Source organism: Lissotriton helveticus, chromosome 6, assembly GCF_964261635.1.
Source record: "Lissotriton helveticus chromosome 6, aLisHel1.1, whole genome shotgun sequence".
NCBI lineage: Eukaryota > Metazoa > Chordata > Amphibia > Caudata > Salamandridae > Lissotriton > Lissotriton helveticus.
This window is the reverse complement of record NC_136067.1, coordinates 1,158,169,936-1,158,187,771: the sequence shown is the minus strand read 5'-3', so window position 1 is coordinate 1,158,187,771 and position 17,836 is coordinate 1,158,169,936. Positions and strand designations below refer to the sequence as shown.

General features: G+C 41.7%; 1 protein-coding gene across 4 annotated transcripts in view; it reads left to right on the top strand.

The window, feature by feature from the left end:
- VIT (vitrin) overlaps window positions 1-17,836 on the top strand; it is a 1,808,828-nt gene that overhangs the window by 1,007,712 nt on the left and 783,280 nt on the right. For all 4 annotated transcript variants that reach the window (XM_078648825.1, XM_078648826.1, XM_078648823.1 and 1 more), the window contains one exon: window positions 77-133. In XM_078648825.1, coding sequence (XP_078504951.1) covers window positions 77-133 — 57 coding nt within the window. The remainder of the gene's footprint in view (window positions 1-76; window positions 134-17,836) is intronic.

Here is a 17,836-nt window from a genome sequence, read left to right as displayed (position 1 = left end):
TTGCTCCTATAATATTTATTAAAATGGAGATCTTAATTAAACAGCCCTGATCCTATTTTTTTTAAATATTTTACAGCATTCAGGTCTGCATCATCCTTTGCAAGTAACAGAAACTTTGCGCGTTTAAATACAGGTATGTTTAATTGTTTCTCTTTATCAATTAACCATCATTATGGTGATAACTGTCCAAACCTCTTTGGAGGTGGGGGGGAGGGCACAGGGCACGCAGGGGCTTTTGGGTCTGAAGCTTAGGGTTTGTTTACCTCTGGTGGCCCGAGGTCCGTTTTACAATGGCTCTGCAAACTGGGCCAAGTAAATCTCTTTCAACACCTGACTCTTAGTGGCAGTGAAGAAGAGACTGTATATGTGTGAAATGTCTATGGTTTCAGTGGGCATATGAATAACATTATACTAGCAAATGTTTGACACTTCAAGAGACAGTTTCTTGCGAGTGCATCGAAGCAATGACCAGTATTTCCACACATTCCACACAACAATTAACATAGGCCTAAAGGAAGCCGGACCTATTGGTGTTGCCAATACTCGCTAACACTGTCGGATCCATGAGTTAACCCTTTCCAAGCTGATGACGGAACCGCTCCGTCATCAGCCGCGGTGGCGTTGTGCTGATGACGGAGCGGTTCCGTCATGGCCCGGCCGCCACGCCTGCGTGGCGCGGATTCCGCGCCTGCGCTGGGCGTTCCATTGAGCGGAGCGGGGCCATGACGGTACCGCTCCGTCATGAGCACAGCTCAACCGCGGCTGGTGACGGAGCGGTTCCGTCACCAGCATGCGCCCGCCGGGCGGCCCCCCCGCCGCCTTAGCGCTGCGGCGGAATAACTATGATTGTGTTGTGAATAAACAGGATTGAAAGTATTGTCATTCTGAAAATGTTATTCTGTGAATTCAATGGTATAAGGTCTGTGAAAGGGGTAGTGGCCTTCAGAGTTCCTCAAGCACTCAAGTTCTCCCCTTCAGACCCCTTCATTTGCAATCTGTTTCTGAAATGATCTGTCTGCATATCTCACAGTCATCTCAGTTCTCTTCACTGCGGTCTTTTCGCTTTCTCTTTCTGCATATACTTCCTTGCACCACCCCTTTCGCCATGTTCTCTTTCTATCGCATTCAGCATTTCCTACTGATGAGTTTGAGTTGTTAGTAATTCAATGATGGTGCCCTTCCTTCACAAAAATAGTAATCACAGTTGCCGCATGTGTGACAGTTGCTCTGCCGAGAAGCTACAGTTTGGATGGACATGTAGTCAAACAACTTATGACCCAGCAACACCTATTGTGAAAAACTTTTACTGACTTCACTGAAAGTGAAGTCGAGCACACACATGGGCCCAGGCGATTTCCATAGCAACGAGAGACCTCTAATCATCCGGGGCCTCATTTATGAAAAGTGACGCATCGCTGCGTCAAAACAGCGATGCATCACTTTTCATTGCACCCTCCTTCCGACACCAATGATGCGTCATATTTACAATATGACGCATCATTGCGCAAGGAGCTACAGATACGTCAGTATTTCTGACGTATCTGCATGGGGCAAAAGTGACGCATTGCTGGAGTGTGTCACAAAAGTGATGCAACTCCAGCAATGTATCCTTTCACATGGGGCAAGCCCCATGTGAAAGGGCCTGCGCCAGTCTTACGCCTGCTGTGAGGCAGGCGTAAGAAATTGACGCAGTAGTGTCCTAGAAGTGGCGCAGTGAAATCTCATAGATTTCACTGCGTCACTTCTATGACCCTTTCTTGCGTCAAAACGCCCCCCCCCCCCTGCATACATTATACCTGGCGCAGGTAGCACAACATACACTTGAGATGTTAGTGCTAGGATGTGGGTAAACGCATCATAGCGGAGCTTTACAAGAGTGGCACAGTAGGCCTCCACTCCCATAACACTGAGAAAAAGATCTGTCCATATTATGAATTTGCAAAACACTCTACTGTGCCACTACTGCTCTATGTATTAAACGCATAACAGAAACAATAATCCATTGTTGTATTAAGAGGGCACGCCTTGTTCAACCCTGATGATCCAGTACCTCACTCATGTCAGGGGAGGGATATTCCTAGGGCTGCGCGCACACATTACATTAATGTGAGGCTAGTGTCCCCCCCAAAAAAAGATACCAGATACACGCAGCAGGGTACTGTGCAGGGGAACATGACTGTACGTGTTGCAAGGGACATTATTGTCTGGACAATAATCAACAACAGTTAACAAATTAATCACTGTATTACCCAGCCATTAGTAGGATAGTAAGTAAAAGTAGGAATTCTATTTAACAGTTGCAGCAGTACTTAAGTTGCGCCAGTGGCTGTTGGTGGGGGCCACCAGAACTCATTTCTGGGGATCGGAACGTATTATCCCACATCAGACTTCGAGCAAGAGCGAGAAACACACGAAGGGGGAAATAAAGGGCAACCAAAATACGGAAAAAACAGTGATGAAAGGAGAAAGCAGCTGTAGCCACAGGCTTCGGACCGAAACTGTGGGTCCCTGCACTTACAAAACAAAAAGCACTGAGTTCCAGTCTAACATTTTGGGGGAGATTTACTAAAAAGTCCTGCAGCACAACCCCTCATGAGGCTGCACTGTGTTGCGCGACAGGGAGGGTGCAGGAGAGCACCCTATCTTCAAAGATATAGTTATATCCTCCCCTTTCCCTTGCGCCGGCGCTGATTACAGCTGCTGTGCGCCATGCACACACCTTAGCGCCGCAGCGCTAGTGTGTATGCATGAATCTAGCACAGGTTTTGTACAGGAAGGGTACCCTTCCTGTACAAAATACTATGCTAGACACAAGGGAAAGCTTTTCCCACTTTATATGTGTTCTGCACAGTGCAGCACGCTTGCAAAGTCGGAACAGGAAGGAGAAATGAAAGCTTTTCTCCTTCCTTGCACCTAGTTGAAAAGGGTGGAGCGTTCTCATGCTAAACCCAATCTACTGTTTTTAGTAAATTGGGTTTAGCGTGAGAAACCTTGGGTGGTTGCATGAGAACGCCCATTTACTACCATTGGTACGGCCCATGGTGCAAAGTAACTCGAAGCAGTGCAATGCGCTGCTTCATATTACTTTTACGTTATTTCCAGTCTTAAACAAGTTTTGCACTGAAAAGTGAATTACAAAAAGAATAGCGTTGTTTTGCGTCACTTTTGGGATGCAAACATAGCGCAAAAGTTTGGTAATTCTCCCTCATTGTCTTTTAACAGGTCCACCAAAGCATGAAGTATGTATGCCTTCAAATGTAATATTTTTCTAACATGGTCCTAGGGCAGTTAAAACAAAATACTAACTAAATCCACAGTGTGAATGTTGCATCTGACTTAAATGTTTTCTTAGAAGTGAAAACCACTCTACAAACTTGTCTGAATGTCTTCTATGTCCTCTGTTAAGGTAGAACTATGGGGCATATTATCAAGGGGGTTTATTTCCGCTTTTTTTACTTTAAAAGCCAAGAAAGCGGAGATAAAATTATCTCCCTATTACCTAGCTGTCGATAACACCAGTTAGCGACAGCTAGTAGGAGATAGCGACCATCTTGGGGCCCCACTTTTCATGTCAGTGATATTTATCACAAATGACATGCAAAGTGGGCGTGCCAAGATGTTAGCGACTGGAAACAGTCGCTAACATCGCTATCTCCTATTACCAACTTTTGAAGATATTCGCGCTAAGCGCGAATATCTCCAAAAGCTAACACCTGCCCTGAGCAGTTCTTAGCCATGCTATCCAATGGGAGGTGGATAACATGGCTAAGAGCATTAGCTCGGTAATGCATGAATATCGCTGACTTTTCAGCGATATTCATGCATTGCAGCCGTTTTTTATCGCATTTGCGATAAACCTTGGTAATACCAAGGTTTATCTGTGATAAAAATCGCCGCATCTCACCGGTAAAATTTTGTCTCTAACCAAGCATTAGCGATAATTATCGCTATTGCTTGGTAATATGCCCCTATGTGTCCATTAGTCTGGAAAGATGTACAAAATAACAAGGATAATCACTTAGAACTGACTTCTGAATAGATTTTGAAGTCAGAAATTGACAAACCACTGGTCAGTTTTGGGATGCGCCATTGTAAAGAATCCTTCATTATGTTTGGCATGGCCCGATTGACCTGGGTGCGGGGCTGGGAGCGTGCATCATGATGTCAGTGTGCAGAGGGCCTGTAGTGTCCATCAGGACATATCACTGTATGAACCTCTTCTCCAAGAGGGCTGTCCTACCTGCATACCCACAGCCAACAACTATCTGGGGCATGGGTCTTAGGGTCAGGCTAAAAAAAAAAACAAGACGGGCGCACATGCCCCCTACTCCACCTTACCCTCCAACTCATTGCCTATGTTCTTGTAACATAGCCCAGGCATGCACCACTCACCACTTCAATGGTGACAATGACTTGGAACCCAACCTGCCAACAGCCGCCCTGTCGTGTTGCGATCTGGTCTAGCTAATAAGCTCCTCCTCCTTACTCCTCCTATTTACCGTTGTGGTGCGACCTACCCACTTCTCACTCAGTGCTGAGGTAGCCTAAGATTTTCCCCACGGTGTTCTTAAAGTGTTGCACATGGAGGCGGCCCACATACCCCTGGAATATCTGGATAAGCCCTATAGAGAAGACGCTAGTGGCTCTAACCTATCACCAATCATGACACGATCCTAGGTGAGAAGTTAAGCTGCTTGGCCTAGCACCAATCCTGCTATTGGCAGAAAACTCACCTGCATGGAGTAGAGGTTGGGAAAGAACAGCTCACACCTTGCTGATCCCTTTGCACATCGCCTCGTGCCCAGAGTGTTCCCTAGCCTTGATCGCTGCTGCACATAGTCATATGTGCCATATAGAAGGTTCACTCAGAGATTAATTAAACCATACAGCACTTGTGCTTCACAGTAATGCTTATTTCGTTAATGGCAAATGCAACATTATTGTTTGCAAAATATTCTTTGGATAATTCACTAATCAGTCCTTCGTAACTCTCATTGATATCAGTATCTGAGCTCAATATGCAACACTATTTTTATGATTCACAAGTGATTGAAGCCAAAGTGCATTGTAACTCCTGCTACATTTGAGCATACAGACAGAAACACTTTTAAAGAGCATAATGTGATACACAATCCTTGCAAACATTATCTGGGATGTAATCAAATACTTCAAGTATCCATCATTACACCCTGAGGTAGTTCAGGGAAAAGAACAAGGTACTCAGGCCATCACTCTTTTCGCTGTCGTTCGTAGTTAGATATAAATCTGGGTGTTTGGTGTAATCCCTCCTCAGAACTTTTATAATGATCCTACAAATATATACAGAAATATATATACCCCGTGAGCAAGCCTCAGGTAGAGGTGAAACGCGTCGGGCGTTTTTTGGTTGCAATAAAGACGCTTTAACTTAAAACAATATTGTCTCGAGTGAGTGCATCTAAAAACCCGCTAATATAAGATTAGCCAAGCTCACATATTTTCGGTTGACTCCACTGAATTATATGCACCACGCCGCATCGTGAACGCTGACGTCCGATTGAGTCAAAACGAGTGGATTAGAAATATATATATATATTTATATATATATTTATATATATATATATATATATATATATATATATATATATATATATATATATATATATATATATTGCAAAGTTCTCGCCACGCAAACATTTCCCCTTCAAGAAAATGATGATGAGTGGACCCATAGACTGGTGCAATTTCTCTGTGCTTTATTGTGCAAATATTATCGCCCAGCAGTCCGCCATAATATATATTTATACATATCAAGGTATTCCGCTTTCCACATGCAATCCTGCATAAGTCAAATAATAGATAAGGACCACAATTCAGTGCTTGAAGTTTATTCGGTGCTTATGGTCGCCATGACGCGTTTCAGCCCTTCCCTGGGGCCTTGCTCACATGACACAGTGCAGAGAATCACATTGGTTTAAGTACGTTTACAATTTCATGACGTTTTCAGTGGAGGCATACAAAAGCAATAGACATAGAAGAACAGTTCTCGTGTCTTTAGTGGTCAAACCTTTTTGCCTTCGCTTTTGTTATTTTATCACATTCTGTGTGCAAAATTGCAAATAAATATTTTATATAATCGTAATTTAAGATTATAAAATTTAAATAGCATCACAGATTATTTTTTTTAACTCATTAGAAAGCCTCAATTTGTAGATTTCATCAAAACAACGTCACTCATGTTAAAACCAATGTGCAAAATAAGTGTTAAAGTGCAAAGTAATAGTGTGAAAAGTACAACAAAACTACCCTGGGACATTCCAATAGAATGTTCACGGGCAGCTAGTGTTTTGGCACGAAGAAAGATATATTCAATGTCATCCTATCCTTTTTATACCTGTATAAATACATATAAATCATAGTTTTGGTAAACACAGGGGACATTGAATAATATTACTGTACTGGAGCCCCAGTATCGTTTTTTGAGCAAGTCAGATTGAAAGTAACCATATTTCATTAAATGCTATTGCAGAACAGTGTTTCTTATAAATAATTTAGTTTGTCGAAAATAACGGTATACATACCTGGGAATCATATAAGAGGAAAACACTAGATAGTAAAACATGGTTCGTTTTCTAAAGATTTTCTAGCTAAGTTGTTTATCCTTTTGTTAGCCATGAATTGATCCAAGATAGTCTTCACACATATATACAGCTATACAATCCAATTGATGCATGATATAAGCATAAAATTACAATCTTAAATTGATAAGAATCAGCCTATAATATTCATTGCATAAAAATTGTGTAAAAAAGATATATCAATAAAAAACGTCCTAAAATATTCATAAATATTCAATAAATATAGTATAAAACCTCCCTTTGTTTCAAATATAGTGTAGATAAAACCAATAAAATGAAAACAGACAGCAGATCAGTCTAGTAGGAATTAAAGGCATGTAAACAAATCTTCAGTAATATTTAGACCAGATGGTTGCTTAGTATTTAATTCCAGAATGTATCTGGTCTATAATTGCCGTAATTTTTCTTCTCTGTTCCCACCTCTCCTACTGGCTGGGACAGAGTTGATGACAAAGTATCTGGTATCTCTCCCAGTCACAAACCCGTGTTGCTGTGGGTTCACAATTTTGGGCATCAGAGGAGCCAGCCTTGTTGCCAAGATTTTCGCGAAAATTTTGGCATCAGAATTAATCAGTGAGATAGGTCTGTAAGACCCCCTCTCTTCCTTCGGTTTTCCTTTTTTGAGAAAAAATATTATTTTAGCCTTGGTCCATGAGCGGGGAGCTATTCCTGTTAGCCCTACAGTTTGTATAACTTGTAGTAAAAGAGGGGAAAGTTCCTCTAGACAGATTTTATAAATCTCAATAGGGATGGTATCCTCCCCGGCAGCCTTCCCTGTAGGCAAAGATGTAATAGCTTGACAGAGTTCAAGCTTAGTTATATCGTCAGATAGCATATTGATTTCTGTAAAGTTACTAAGGTTGATTAAATTCTCTTCTAAGTAATTTTGAATTAAGGCAGTATTAGGAGTAGCTTCCGGAGTATATAAGGACCTATAAAAGTCAGCAAACTGTTCTAATATGTCACATGTTTGGTCATATAGTTTGTTATTAGAGCCTCGGATATTCGTGATCGTAGTATTAGCTCTATCCTCAGCGACCTTATATGCCAAAATTTTCCCTATTTTGTCCCCTTCCTCGCATTGCGCAATCTTAAATTTATGTATGTTAGCACAATTTTTTTGAAATAATTTAGCCTTGGTTTCAAACTTTAATTGGCTGAGCTTCATACATATTTCAGTTACCGCTGGCATGTCTGCTCGAAGTGCGGCAGCTAGTAGTGCTTTCTGAACAGCAATGTTAGATATCAGGGTTTCGTCGTGTTTACGCCGCTCAGCGTTTAGTCTGAGCACATAAGCCTGAGTAAAACCTTGTATACTAGCTTTACAAGCGTGCCAAACCATGTTGCATGTTGTAGAGTGTAGGTTATGATTTATAAAGTCAATGAGATGGGTTTTTAATTGAGTAATATAAACAGAGTCTGCTACCAAATGTCTGGGAAAAGAAAAAGGTCTAGGACCGGTACGAATATGTGAGGAAGGGAATATCATCATTATGGGGTTATGGTCTGAGGTAATTCGAGGGCATACCATCATAGAGCAGGAGTTCAATAGGTTATCATTAGCTAGGTCCAACTGGGAGCATGATTTATGGGGTGCAGAGTAGTATGTGTACCCGGGGATATTTGGATATAAACACCGCCAAATATCTTTGATATTGTGAGTGCGACATAAATCTAGGATAGAAGCTCTAGTTTTACGCATCCTTTGAGAGGTTCTAGGCCTGGTAGAGTCTTGTTGATAATCTAAGATACAATTGAAGTCTCCCATTATAATTAGTTCCCCCTCCCAATCTAAAAGTTTTATATTTAGGTGGTCAAAAGTCTTCGGTTCATCTTGGTTGGAACCATACACCGCACATATGACATATTTTTTGTTGTCAATAAGCATTTGAGCGACAGCCCATCTGCCGTCTTTGTCGTGAGCAGTTTGGAGAGTTTCTGCTCTTAGTCTTTTGTCCTTAAGAATAGCTACCCCTGTAATAGAGACCCCCATGGTGGTACAAGTTAAAATATCATAGCTAAGTTGTTTCAGCAGTTTTTTGTCCTTTCCAGCGAGATGTGTCTCTGAAAGTAACACTAAATGGGGGTTATGTAGTCTCAGTTCCTCTGAAACAAGACATCTTTTATTTTTGCTATTTAGTCCCGAAACATTCCATGCCAAGCACCTTAGTTTATACATTAAAAAAAAGGGAATTCGACAAGTGGAAAACAGATACCCAAAAACCACAAAAGAATGGACATTTGCTCAATATTTTATCTTTAGTAGCATGCTCCTCCATCAGGTTGTCAAAGCAATTTTTCATTTTTTTACCCCCCAGCACCCCCAACACCCCCCACCCTATGGAGAACAAAGAACCCCCGCCCTCCACCCCCCAGTCTCCCACCCACCCCGGGAGGAGACCCCCCTTGAGTTTCCGCTGCCGCTGTTGTGGCAGCACCTACGATAGGGTACCTGGTTTGACCCCCCCACCCCCTCTAAAAAAATAAAATGAAAAAAAGAGAAACCCTTCTAACATTTCATGTTACTGTATAAGCCTAATGAAGTTTCAGTTTATAGTAATATCATGGTTAAAGATTAGCTCTTGCTTAAGCTGGATACAAACAGCTCGGCCTCTCGGATATCACAAAAAAAGTACGTGCGGCCATTCTTGATGACCTTAAGGCGAGCAGGTTCCTGAAGAAAAACTTGACCTCCAACAGACTTGATAGGATACATCAATTTACGCATTTCCCACCTTCTATCCATAGTGGATTTGCTAAGGTCGAAACGCGCGAACAAAGAGAGGTTCCCTATAGTTACAGGAGTATTAGGTCGTGCTTTCTGCCAGATAGCTTGTCGTAATAAAAAATTGCCAAAATAGATAAGAAAGGGTCGAGGGAATTTACTCTCTTTGTTCTTTTGAACGAGGGGTAAACGGTGCACCCGTTGGATTTGGGAATCCCAATCCCAATCTGATAGGTCCGGGAAAGCTTTGGATAGTAAATTGACCAGAAAAGCCCTTGGGTCAGAGCCTTCGGATCCCTCCGGTATCCCAAAAAGTTTTAAGTTAGACCGACGCTGCCGATTTTTCAAATTCTCGACTTTTAGCTGTAGAAGTGTCAGCTGAGCATCGTGTTGACTCACTACAGAATTCATACGTGTAGCCACCTCCTCTACGCCCGCAACACGATGCTGCAGCTCCTCAATGTCCTGCGAGACCCCACTGAGGTTAGAAGTTAATTCAGAAAGGGAGGTCTGGAGTTTGTTATTATCTCCCCGAAGTTGTAAATAGTGTTCCTGTGCTTCTGCCCGTTGGCTAGTTAGTAATTGCAAAATAATGTCCAGTTGAGAGGGATCCTGCCCCGGTTTGTCCCCTCCCTCTAGTGTGGGTTCATCTATACTGGTTGTTGGCATTTTCGAATTGGTATTCGTTGTTGGTACATTAGACGGAGAAATACTACCCTCAAATCCAGCCTAGACACAGGTACTTGTTAATTTGATTCATGCAGTGTAGACTCGGATTTATCTAATTGATCTGGAGCTAAGTTTGGTGAAGCGCCTAATAAATTGATCTCGCGGGCAGGGTGGCGTAAAGTATCGGAAGATGGCTCAGAGTCTGTAGGGCTTGTCCCTGATAGTCTTAATGTCATATTTTTGACAAGCCCTTTTGCCTCCATCCACTGGGAGAGATACCACTACCCATGTCAATATGGCCATAACCGCTTTTGACGTTGCCGAGACAGAGTCCAGCCCACTCGCTATGAATTTGTTGGATGCCGAAAAGGCTTTTGATCAAGTGGGGTGGAACTATCTCTGGCTGGCTATGTCAAAAATGTGGTTTGGCGGGCATTTTTTAAAGGGGATACAAGCATTGTATGACAACCCCTATGCCTGTATCAGTTATGGGGGGCTGACGTCGTCAGATTTTTTAATTTCCCGGGGCACTCGTCAAGGCTGCCCCCTTTCACCTTTACTATTTGCCCTATCACTCGAGCCTTTCCTTCACGCACTTCAGGTACAACCACGAATTATACCCTTTAAGTCTAATACACAGACACTGAAAATTACAGCTTATGCCGACGATATCGCCATTCATTCATCTGATGTCACAGAGGCATTGAAAGGAATCTTCATAGAGGCTTGTAAATTTGGGACAGTATCCGGCTATAGGTTAAACATAAATAAGACGCAAATTATAGCTAACTATGCACCGGCAGTAGCGACCCCTGAGATTTGTAAAGTCGCTACATATCTAGGCGTGAAAATAACATCTAAAATACGGTAAATTAACAACATTAATTATAGTGAACTGATTAAATCTACCACTGTAATTTTGAAGAAATGGCATAGACTCCCCCTGAACTTAATCGGCAGAATTAATTTAATTAAAATGAAGGTACTTCCCAAATTTATGTATTTATTCCGCTCTATTCATTTGGTACTTAATAATCTTTTTTTCAAACAACTAGACGGAATATTCAGCAGTTTTATTTGGGGCTATAAAAAATCTAGAAGATCGTTGAAATTTCTCAAGAACGGAACCGACAGGGTCGGGCTCAATTTCCCTGATGTCAAGTTATATTTTTGGTCCTCATTTATTATGCGTATCCGTTCTCTGCTTAACAGAGAAGACACTTTTTTTTCCTTTTATTTATGCTAAAAGCTGACTCAAATTTGTTTTTATTTCGAGTAAACAACCCTAACTACTTTAAAAGGGTTAAATTTAAGACTGCAAGGGATATAGTGAGGATTTGGGCAAATATATTAGCATTCTGTAAGACCACAATTTATCATCCGAAACTACAACTATGGGGTAATCCGGGTCTTCCTGGAATCTTCAATGATGGAGCAGCTCTAAGATGGGCTACGCAGGGAGTTAACGTACTGGGGGATTTATACGTTGCACAAGGGTTCTTAGATTTCCACACACTTAAAATTTTGTATGGTCTGCCGGAAACGTGTAGGTTTAAATATCTTCAAATTCATCACTTTCTGGTACAAAAAAACCAAATTTACAACATCTTAGACTGTGATTTCTGGAATTGCCTATATTCAACTAAAAACAAATCTATAATAAGTGATGCGTACAGAAATCTCTGTGCCTTTAAATCTGATGATTGCCCAAAACTGGCAAGGAAATGGAGCATTAAAACTGGCTTAAATATTACTCCAAAGCAGATACCTCAATCTTTATCTAACATCAATAACTCATTCAGATCATCTAGTTTAAGGCTGCAACAGTTTAGAACAACATGCTTGCTATATTACACACCAGAGAGGATTTCGAAATGGTCTCCCAACAGCAGTTATGGCGACCGTACTAAATGCCCTAAATGTTCAGACTACGCAGCTGATTTGGAACACATGCTGTTTTCTTGTCCCACTCTGAGGGATGTTTGGGGGGAAGTACATAAAGTTCTGGAAACCAAAAAGATCTATCTACCTCACATCACAGCGGTTACAGCTCTACTTGATGTACATTCCTCCCCTCCACTTTACCCAGCTCTGGTTACGATTCTCTTATCTTGTGCTAAACTGATATTGGCCAGAGCCTGTACTTGCCCCAACCCTCCTAACATCTCGGAATGGTGGTCTTTAGTATTAGAAATACACTCTATGGAGTCAGCTCTTGCAAAACTAAGAGGAGTTCGTTCGCAAAAAAAATTTGAGAAAATTTGGGGAAACTTTATATGATGTATGTATAATTATTGCAACAGTGTTCATTTAGTCAAACTCTGATTGCTTCGTTTAGCAATTTTTATGTTTAATATGAATTACTATTTACCAAATTTATTTTACGTGGAAGCTAGAAACTGAATACGAAAATGTAACAAGTTTTGTATGGACAATATAATTTGGCATGTTTTTTCTCATCAGTTTGTCAATAAAAAAATAAAAAAAGATGACAAAGTATCTAAGGTCACGGCTATTAGACTCATGTTTAGTTTTGAAATGCCTTGCTACTGGGTAAGTATTGTCCTGATTTGTTATCGCCCTGAGGTGTTGTAGAATTCTTTTATGTACTTGGATCTTTGTGCTCCCTACATAAAGTAAATTATAGGGGCAAGACAATATGTAAACAGCATATTCTGTTTTGCATGTTAGTAGCTTATTGATCCTATGTTCCTTCTAATCAAAAGGTGTAAAATAAGATGTTTTGTTTACACCCTGCGGACAAGCTTTACATATTTTACAATTATAGAAACCAGTATGTATTTGTAGCCAATTTGTTGATTCAATAACCTCTGGACTAGTATTAATAAGCTCATCTCGCATGGAGCGTCCTCTGCTATAGGTTATTGAAGGCTTTTTAGGCTCTCTAGGGCCTAATATGGGGTCGCTAAGCACCAGAGGCCAATTTTTCTTAATAATAGATTCAACCTTCTTGTGCTGTTGGCTAAACTGGACAATAATCCTAAAAGCTTTTTCTTCTTCTCCTGTGGTCTTTTTGTCCTTAATATCAGTTTTGTTTTTACCTGTTGCTAACAACTCCAGCCTGTCTTTTAGCATAGATTTTGTGATAGCAATATTGATCAAATCCTCTGTGTAGCCCCTTTCCCTGAACCTCTGTTTGCATTCTTGTTGAGCCACCAGCAGATCACATTCCTTACTGTGAATCCGCCTGAGTCTACACATTTCCCCGTAGGGGATACTGGTGATCAAATGTTTTACATGGGAGCTATTGACATGGAGTGTCGAATTGCCAGCTGTTGATTTTCAATGGAGTTTGGTTTCCATTTTGTTATTTTCAATGAAAACCTCTGCATCTAGAAAGCTCACTGAGGTGGCGCTTTTACTGGCAGTAAAGTGTAGGTTTAAGGTATTATTATTAATTGTCTGCACAAACATCTGAGCCATGTCCAAGCTGCCATCCCATATAATAAATAAATCATCAATGAAACGTAACCATGTTTTAACATGGGTAGTCATGGCTTCCTTGTGTTCTGTCATGAGGACCAGCTCCTCCCACCAGCCCATGTGTAAACATGCGTAGCTTGGGGAGAAGCTGGCCCCCATGGCAACTCCTCTCAGCTGTTTGTAAAGAAGATTGTTAAACATAAATACATTATTGTTTAAACAAAACTCAACCATATCCAATAACATTATTTTGTGTTGTCTCATATTACCCAAAGATTTTCTAAAAAGAAATCAGGTGCCCTTAAACCATCCGAATGTCTAATACTAGTATAAAGTGTACTAACATCAAGGGCCACCAATAAAAACCCTGGTTCCCACTCCAGGTCCTTGATTTTGCGTAGAAAGTCACTTGTGTCACTTACATAAGAAGGTAGGGTTTTTAAGTGATTCTGCATGAAAAAATCCACATACTGTGAAGCATGTTCCCGGCATCCATTCCTCGCGGAGATAATGGGCCTGCCAGGCGGATTCTTTGGGTCTTTGTGCAATTTCGGTAAGAAATAAATGGTTGGTACCACCGGGGAATTGTTTTTAAGAAACTTGAATTCCTGTCCAGTTATTAGGCTTTCTGATTTCCATTTAGAACGTTTTTTGCATCTCATGTAACATGCCCTGTCATTTAGTTGGTTGTAAGCCTCTTTAGTGTACATCACTTTGGTCATCAACACAATATTGCCTCCTTTGTCTGAAGGTCTAATTATAACTTTATTATTCTTTTTAAGCTTGAACATTAGGGCAAAATAATCAATTGTTTCCTTATTGTATCTTGGTTTTCCTCTGTGTGTTCTTATATTTAGTTCCTTAAGTTGTTCTGTCACTTGATCGTGAAATAGATCAATAGAGTCTTTTAAAATAATCGGGTTAAAAGTGGACTTGGGCTTAAATTTGGTTAGAGGATAAGAGGTTGACATCAGTGATGTACTGGATATATCCCTTGTAGTGTTGGTTTGTTCTTCCTGCAAATTGTAGGTATTATCATTTGATTGCTCATCCCATAACTCCTGCATTTCTTGTTGAAAAGCTTCCTCAGTTTGTGTGCTTTCTATGGCATTTGAGCCTTCACCTACTGTTAGTTGAACTGGGTCATTCGTGTTCTGATTGCGATTTAGTAAGTGGTATTTTTGCAGCTTGAGTTTTCTAGTACCTTTAAATACATCCAGTCTTGTTTTAACATAATTGAAGTAATTGGCAGGACAATAGGTTAAACCTAAATTAAGTATTGCAATTTCTTTTTCATGTAATTGTATGTCAGATAGATTTACAATTGTCTTATTTTCATTGAGTGATGGAGACATGATTACTTTCCTCTCCTCCACCCTCCTCTTTTCTTAAGATTTGTGCCTGTTTCTTTTGGCCTTCCGCCGTTGTCATCGCTTCCAGTTTTTATTTGGTTGTAATTTGTTTGCTGTGAGCGGGGCCGGAGTGTTTGTCTTCTGTCCTCGCACAAAAAAAGATAGTTCCTCATCTAGGGTGCGTTTGGGTCTGCCTTGCCGAGCCGCTCCTTCACGTTCAGAGTCACTATCAGGTGCAGAGCTCAAATCAGTTTGAGACATACTTGAGGATCCTGCATCCACCATTCCGGGTTTGGTACTCACCAAGTTAGTTTTTTTATTGTCTTTCTTGGTTCTGAGTGCCTCGTATTTTTTTGAGAAAGTAAAGATCTGTCCCATCTCATAATCTGTTTTATCCCTAAGGAATGTATAGGTTTTACGTTCCTTTGTTTTGTCCTCCTTTTTATTTAATCGTAAGACCATTTCCTGGCGCATTTTAAGCTTATCTTCAGGTTGGTCCACTGCTTCAATTTCGTCATTGATTTTAGCTATTTCCTCTAGAAGTGCAGCACGGTCAATGTCCGCACATTATATTATATAATTAGAACTGATATTAAGCGTTTCGAAGACTCAAGATTACATTCCGCCCACTCCTGCATCATGAGTGGGTTTGGTTCCTCGTAACTCAGTGCCAGAAATATCCTCAGTCCACGGGGGACTCTATCCACATCTAAACGCATTTTCAACGATCGTGCTTCCCACCATTTATTCTGTTCCATACGGCTCTTTTTTTCTAACAATCTGAATTTGTCCCTTAACGTCGTGTTTGTTTCTTGGTTCTTCGTGTTAGTATTTCCCTGTTTATTTTGCATTGTCGATGTATCCTTGAACATGGCTAATGCTGCCAGTTCCCGCTCTTTTTCTGTGTCAGACGCCATCGCACAATGAATTGTCAATCAATAGTTCTGAGAAAAGGGAGGCTGTCAATACCCTTCGATCTTCGTACTTGCACACCTCTCACCCCTTAATCCGCTCTAGTTCCGTACCTGAGTTTACCGCAGGATCGTCCGACTCCCCCGAATCCGCCAGATCCTGGTCCACCCACGGCTCATTGCTATTCTGCGGTTACCGGGGGTTTTGCAGCACTGCTCCTTCCAGAACACAATAGAAGTTCTCCTCCAATGGGAAAACGAGTCTCTCCAGCTGCCGCAGCCCAATGTGAAAGGGGGTCCTTAAAACGCCAGAAAGAGACTTCCGCCGGTTTTAGAATATGAAGGTATTCCGCTTTCCATGTGCAATCCTGCATAAGTCAAATAACGGATACGGATCAAAATTCAGTGCTTGAAGTTTATTCGGTGCTTATGGTCGCCATATATATATGAGTCTTCACAATCCTGTTCAACCCGGCATCCCCCAAGAAACAGGTACGGACCACAGCGTGTTGGTAAAGTTTCAAGTGCAGTTTATTGCATCCGATTCAGCAGCATTACTTGATGGTCAGTGCCCAGCACTACATTACATCGGAGGGCTCATATTTTTAAGTGGGAGGTGTGGCCTTTATGCCAAAATGACTGTCGCACCGCTGAAGAGTGCAATGAGCACGAAACGCGTCCGGCGTGAATCAACAGGCATGCTGTAAACTGGATCCGCCCGCCGATCCGGCACTTACCTCCTGAAGGTTGCTGCAGTGGATGTCAGAGTGCGTCTCCAACAGGTGGGAACCTTGGAGCTTTGATATATATATATATATATATATCTATATATATATATATATATATAGATATATATATATATATATATACTAAGCATGGGCGAATTTTGTGAATTCGCGGATTTTTTGGCAATTGCACTATACTCAACTGGAGTACTTTCTACTGGCTAATCAGTAAGTGCTACCTCGTTGGGTAAATGTATTGTGCTTTTCCTACACTACAGCTGCGTAAAGGCCCAGAAGAGTTGTCTCCAGTGACCCCGTGTGTCTGTAACTTTGCCACTGCGCCCATAGGCGCCGAGGTCCCTCGAGTGAGCTGTCCATCACAGTGGGGGAAAGGGCGGGAAGAGGTTGCATAGCCTAGCGTGTGTGGGGCCGGGCTTCTGAGCGAGTTCACATGCCTCTTGTTTATAAAGGTCAGAGACCGATCAGCGCAGCAGATGAGGAGAAAGCAGTAAGTGCTACCTCGTTGGGTAAATGTATCGTGGTTTTCCTACACTACAGCTGCATAAAGGCCCAGAAGAGTTGTCTCTAGTGACCCCATGTGTCTGTAACTTTGCCACTGCGCCCATAGGCGCCGAGGTACCTCGAGTGAGCTGTCCATCAATGTGGGGGAAAGGGCGGGAAAAGTTTGCATAGCCTAGTGTGTGTGGGGCTGGGCTTCTGTGCGAGTTCACATGCCTCCTGTTTATAAAGGTCAGAGACCGATCAGTGCAGCAGATGAGGAGAAGGCAGCCTCCTGGTCACTGGAGGTACTGTGGGATTGCGCTCGAGAAACTCGTGGATGCCTAGACCTCCATCACGGATTACAGCTATTTGTAGACGGTAGATTTTGGGAGAAAGCACACCTGCCTAGCATCGACCGTGCTCACTAGATTCTTGGGCTGATTAATAATGCATTACTGAATTTGATCTTCAACTCGGGCACCTGCTTTATTTATATCTGTAAGTGCTTCCTGCTGAGGTTTAATTTTTGTGACAGGAGCCCCGTTGCCTAATTTTAACTATTCCCTGACCCTGATTCGAGGGTCAGAGTAGGGTCAGAGAATAGTTGCAAGTAGGCAACGAGGTGCCGCTCAGGAAGCACTTACAGGGTTACAGCAGGTGCCCAAGTTGAAGTTAATTTCTTTGTAACCCTTTTGTAAAGGGTTACAAAGAAATTAGCTTAAACTTGGGCACCTGCTGTAACCCTGTAGGTGCTTCCTGAACAAAATCCGTCCCGCTCGCGTATTCGCAGATTTTGAAATTCCGCGAGCGGAACGAATTTTCCTCCCATACTTACTCTGTAGGCTTCAACTTTCTGACCATTGATGAGGGGCTCCTGTCTGTACTTGCCCAA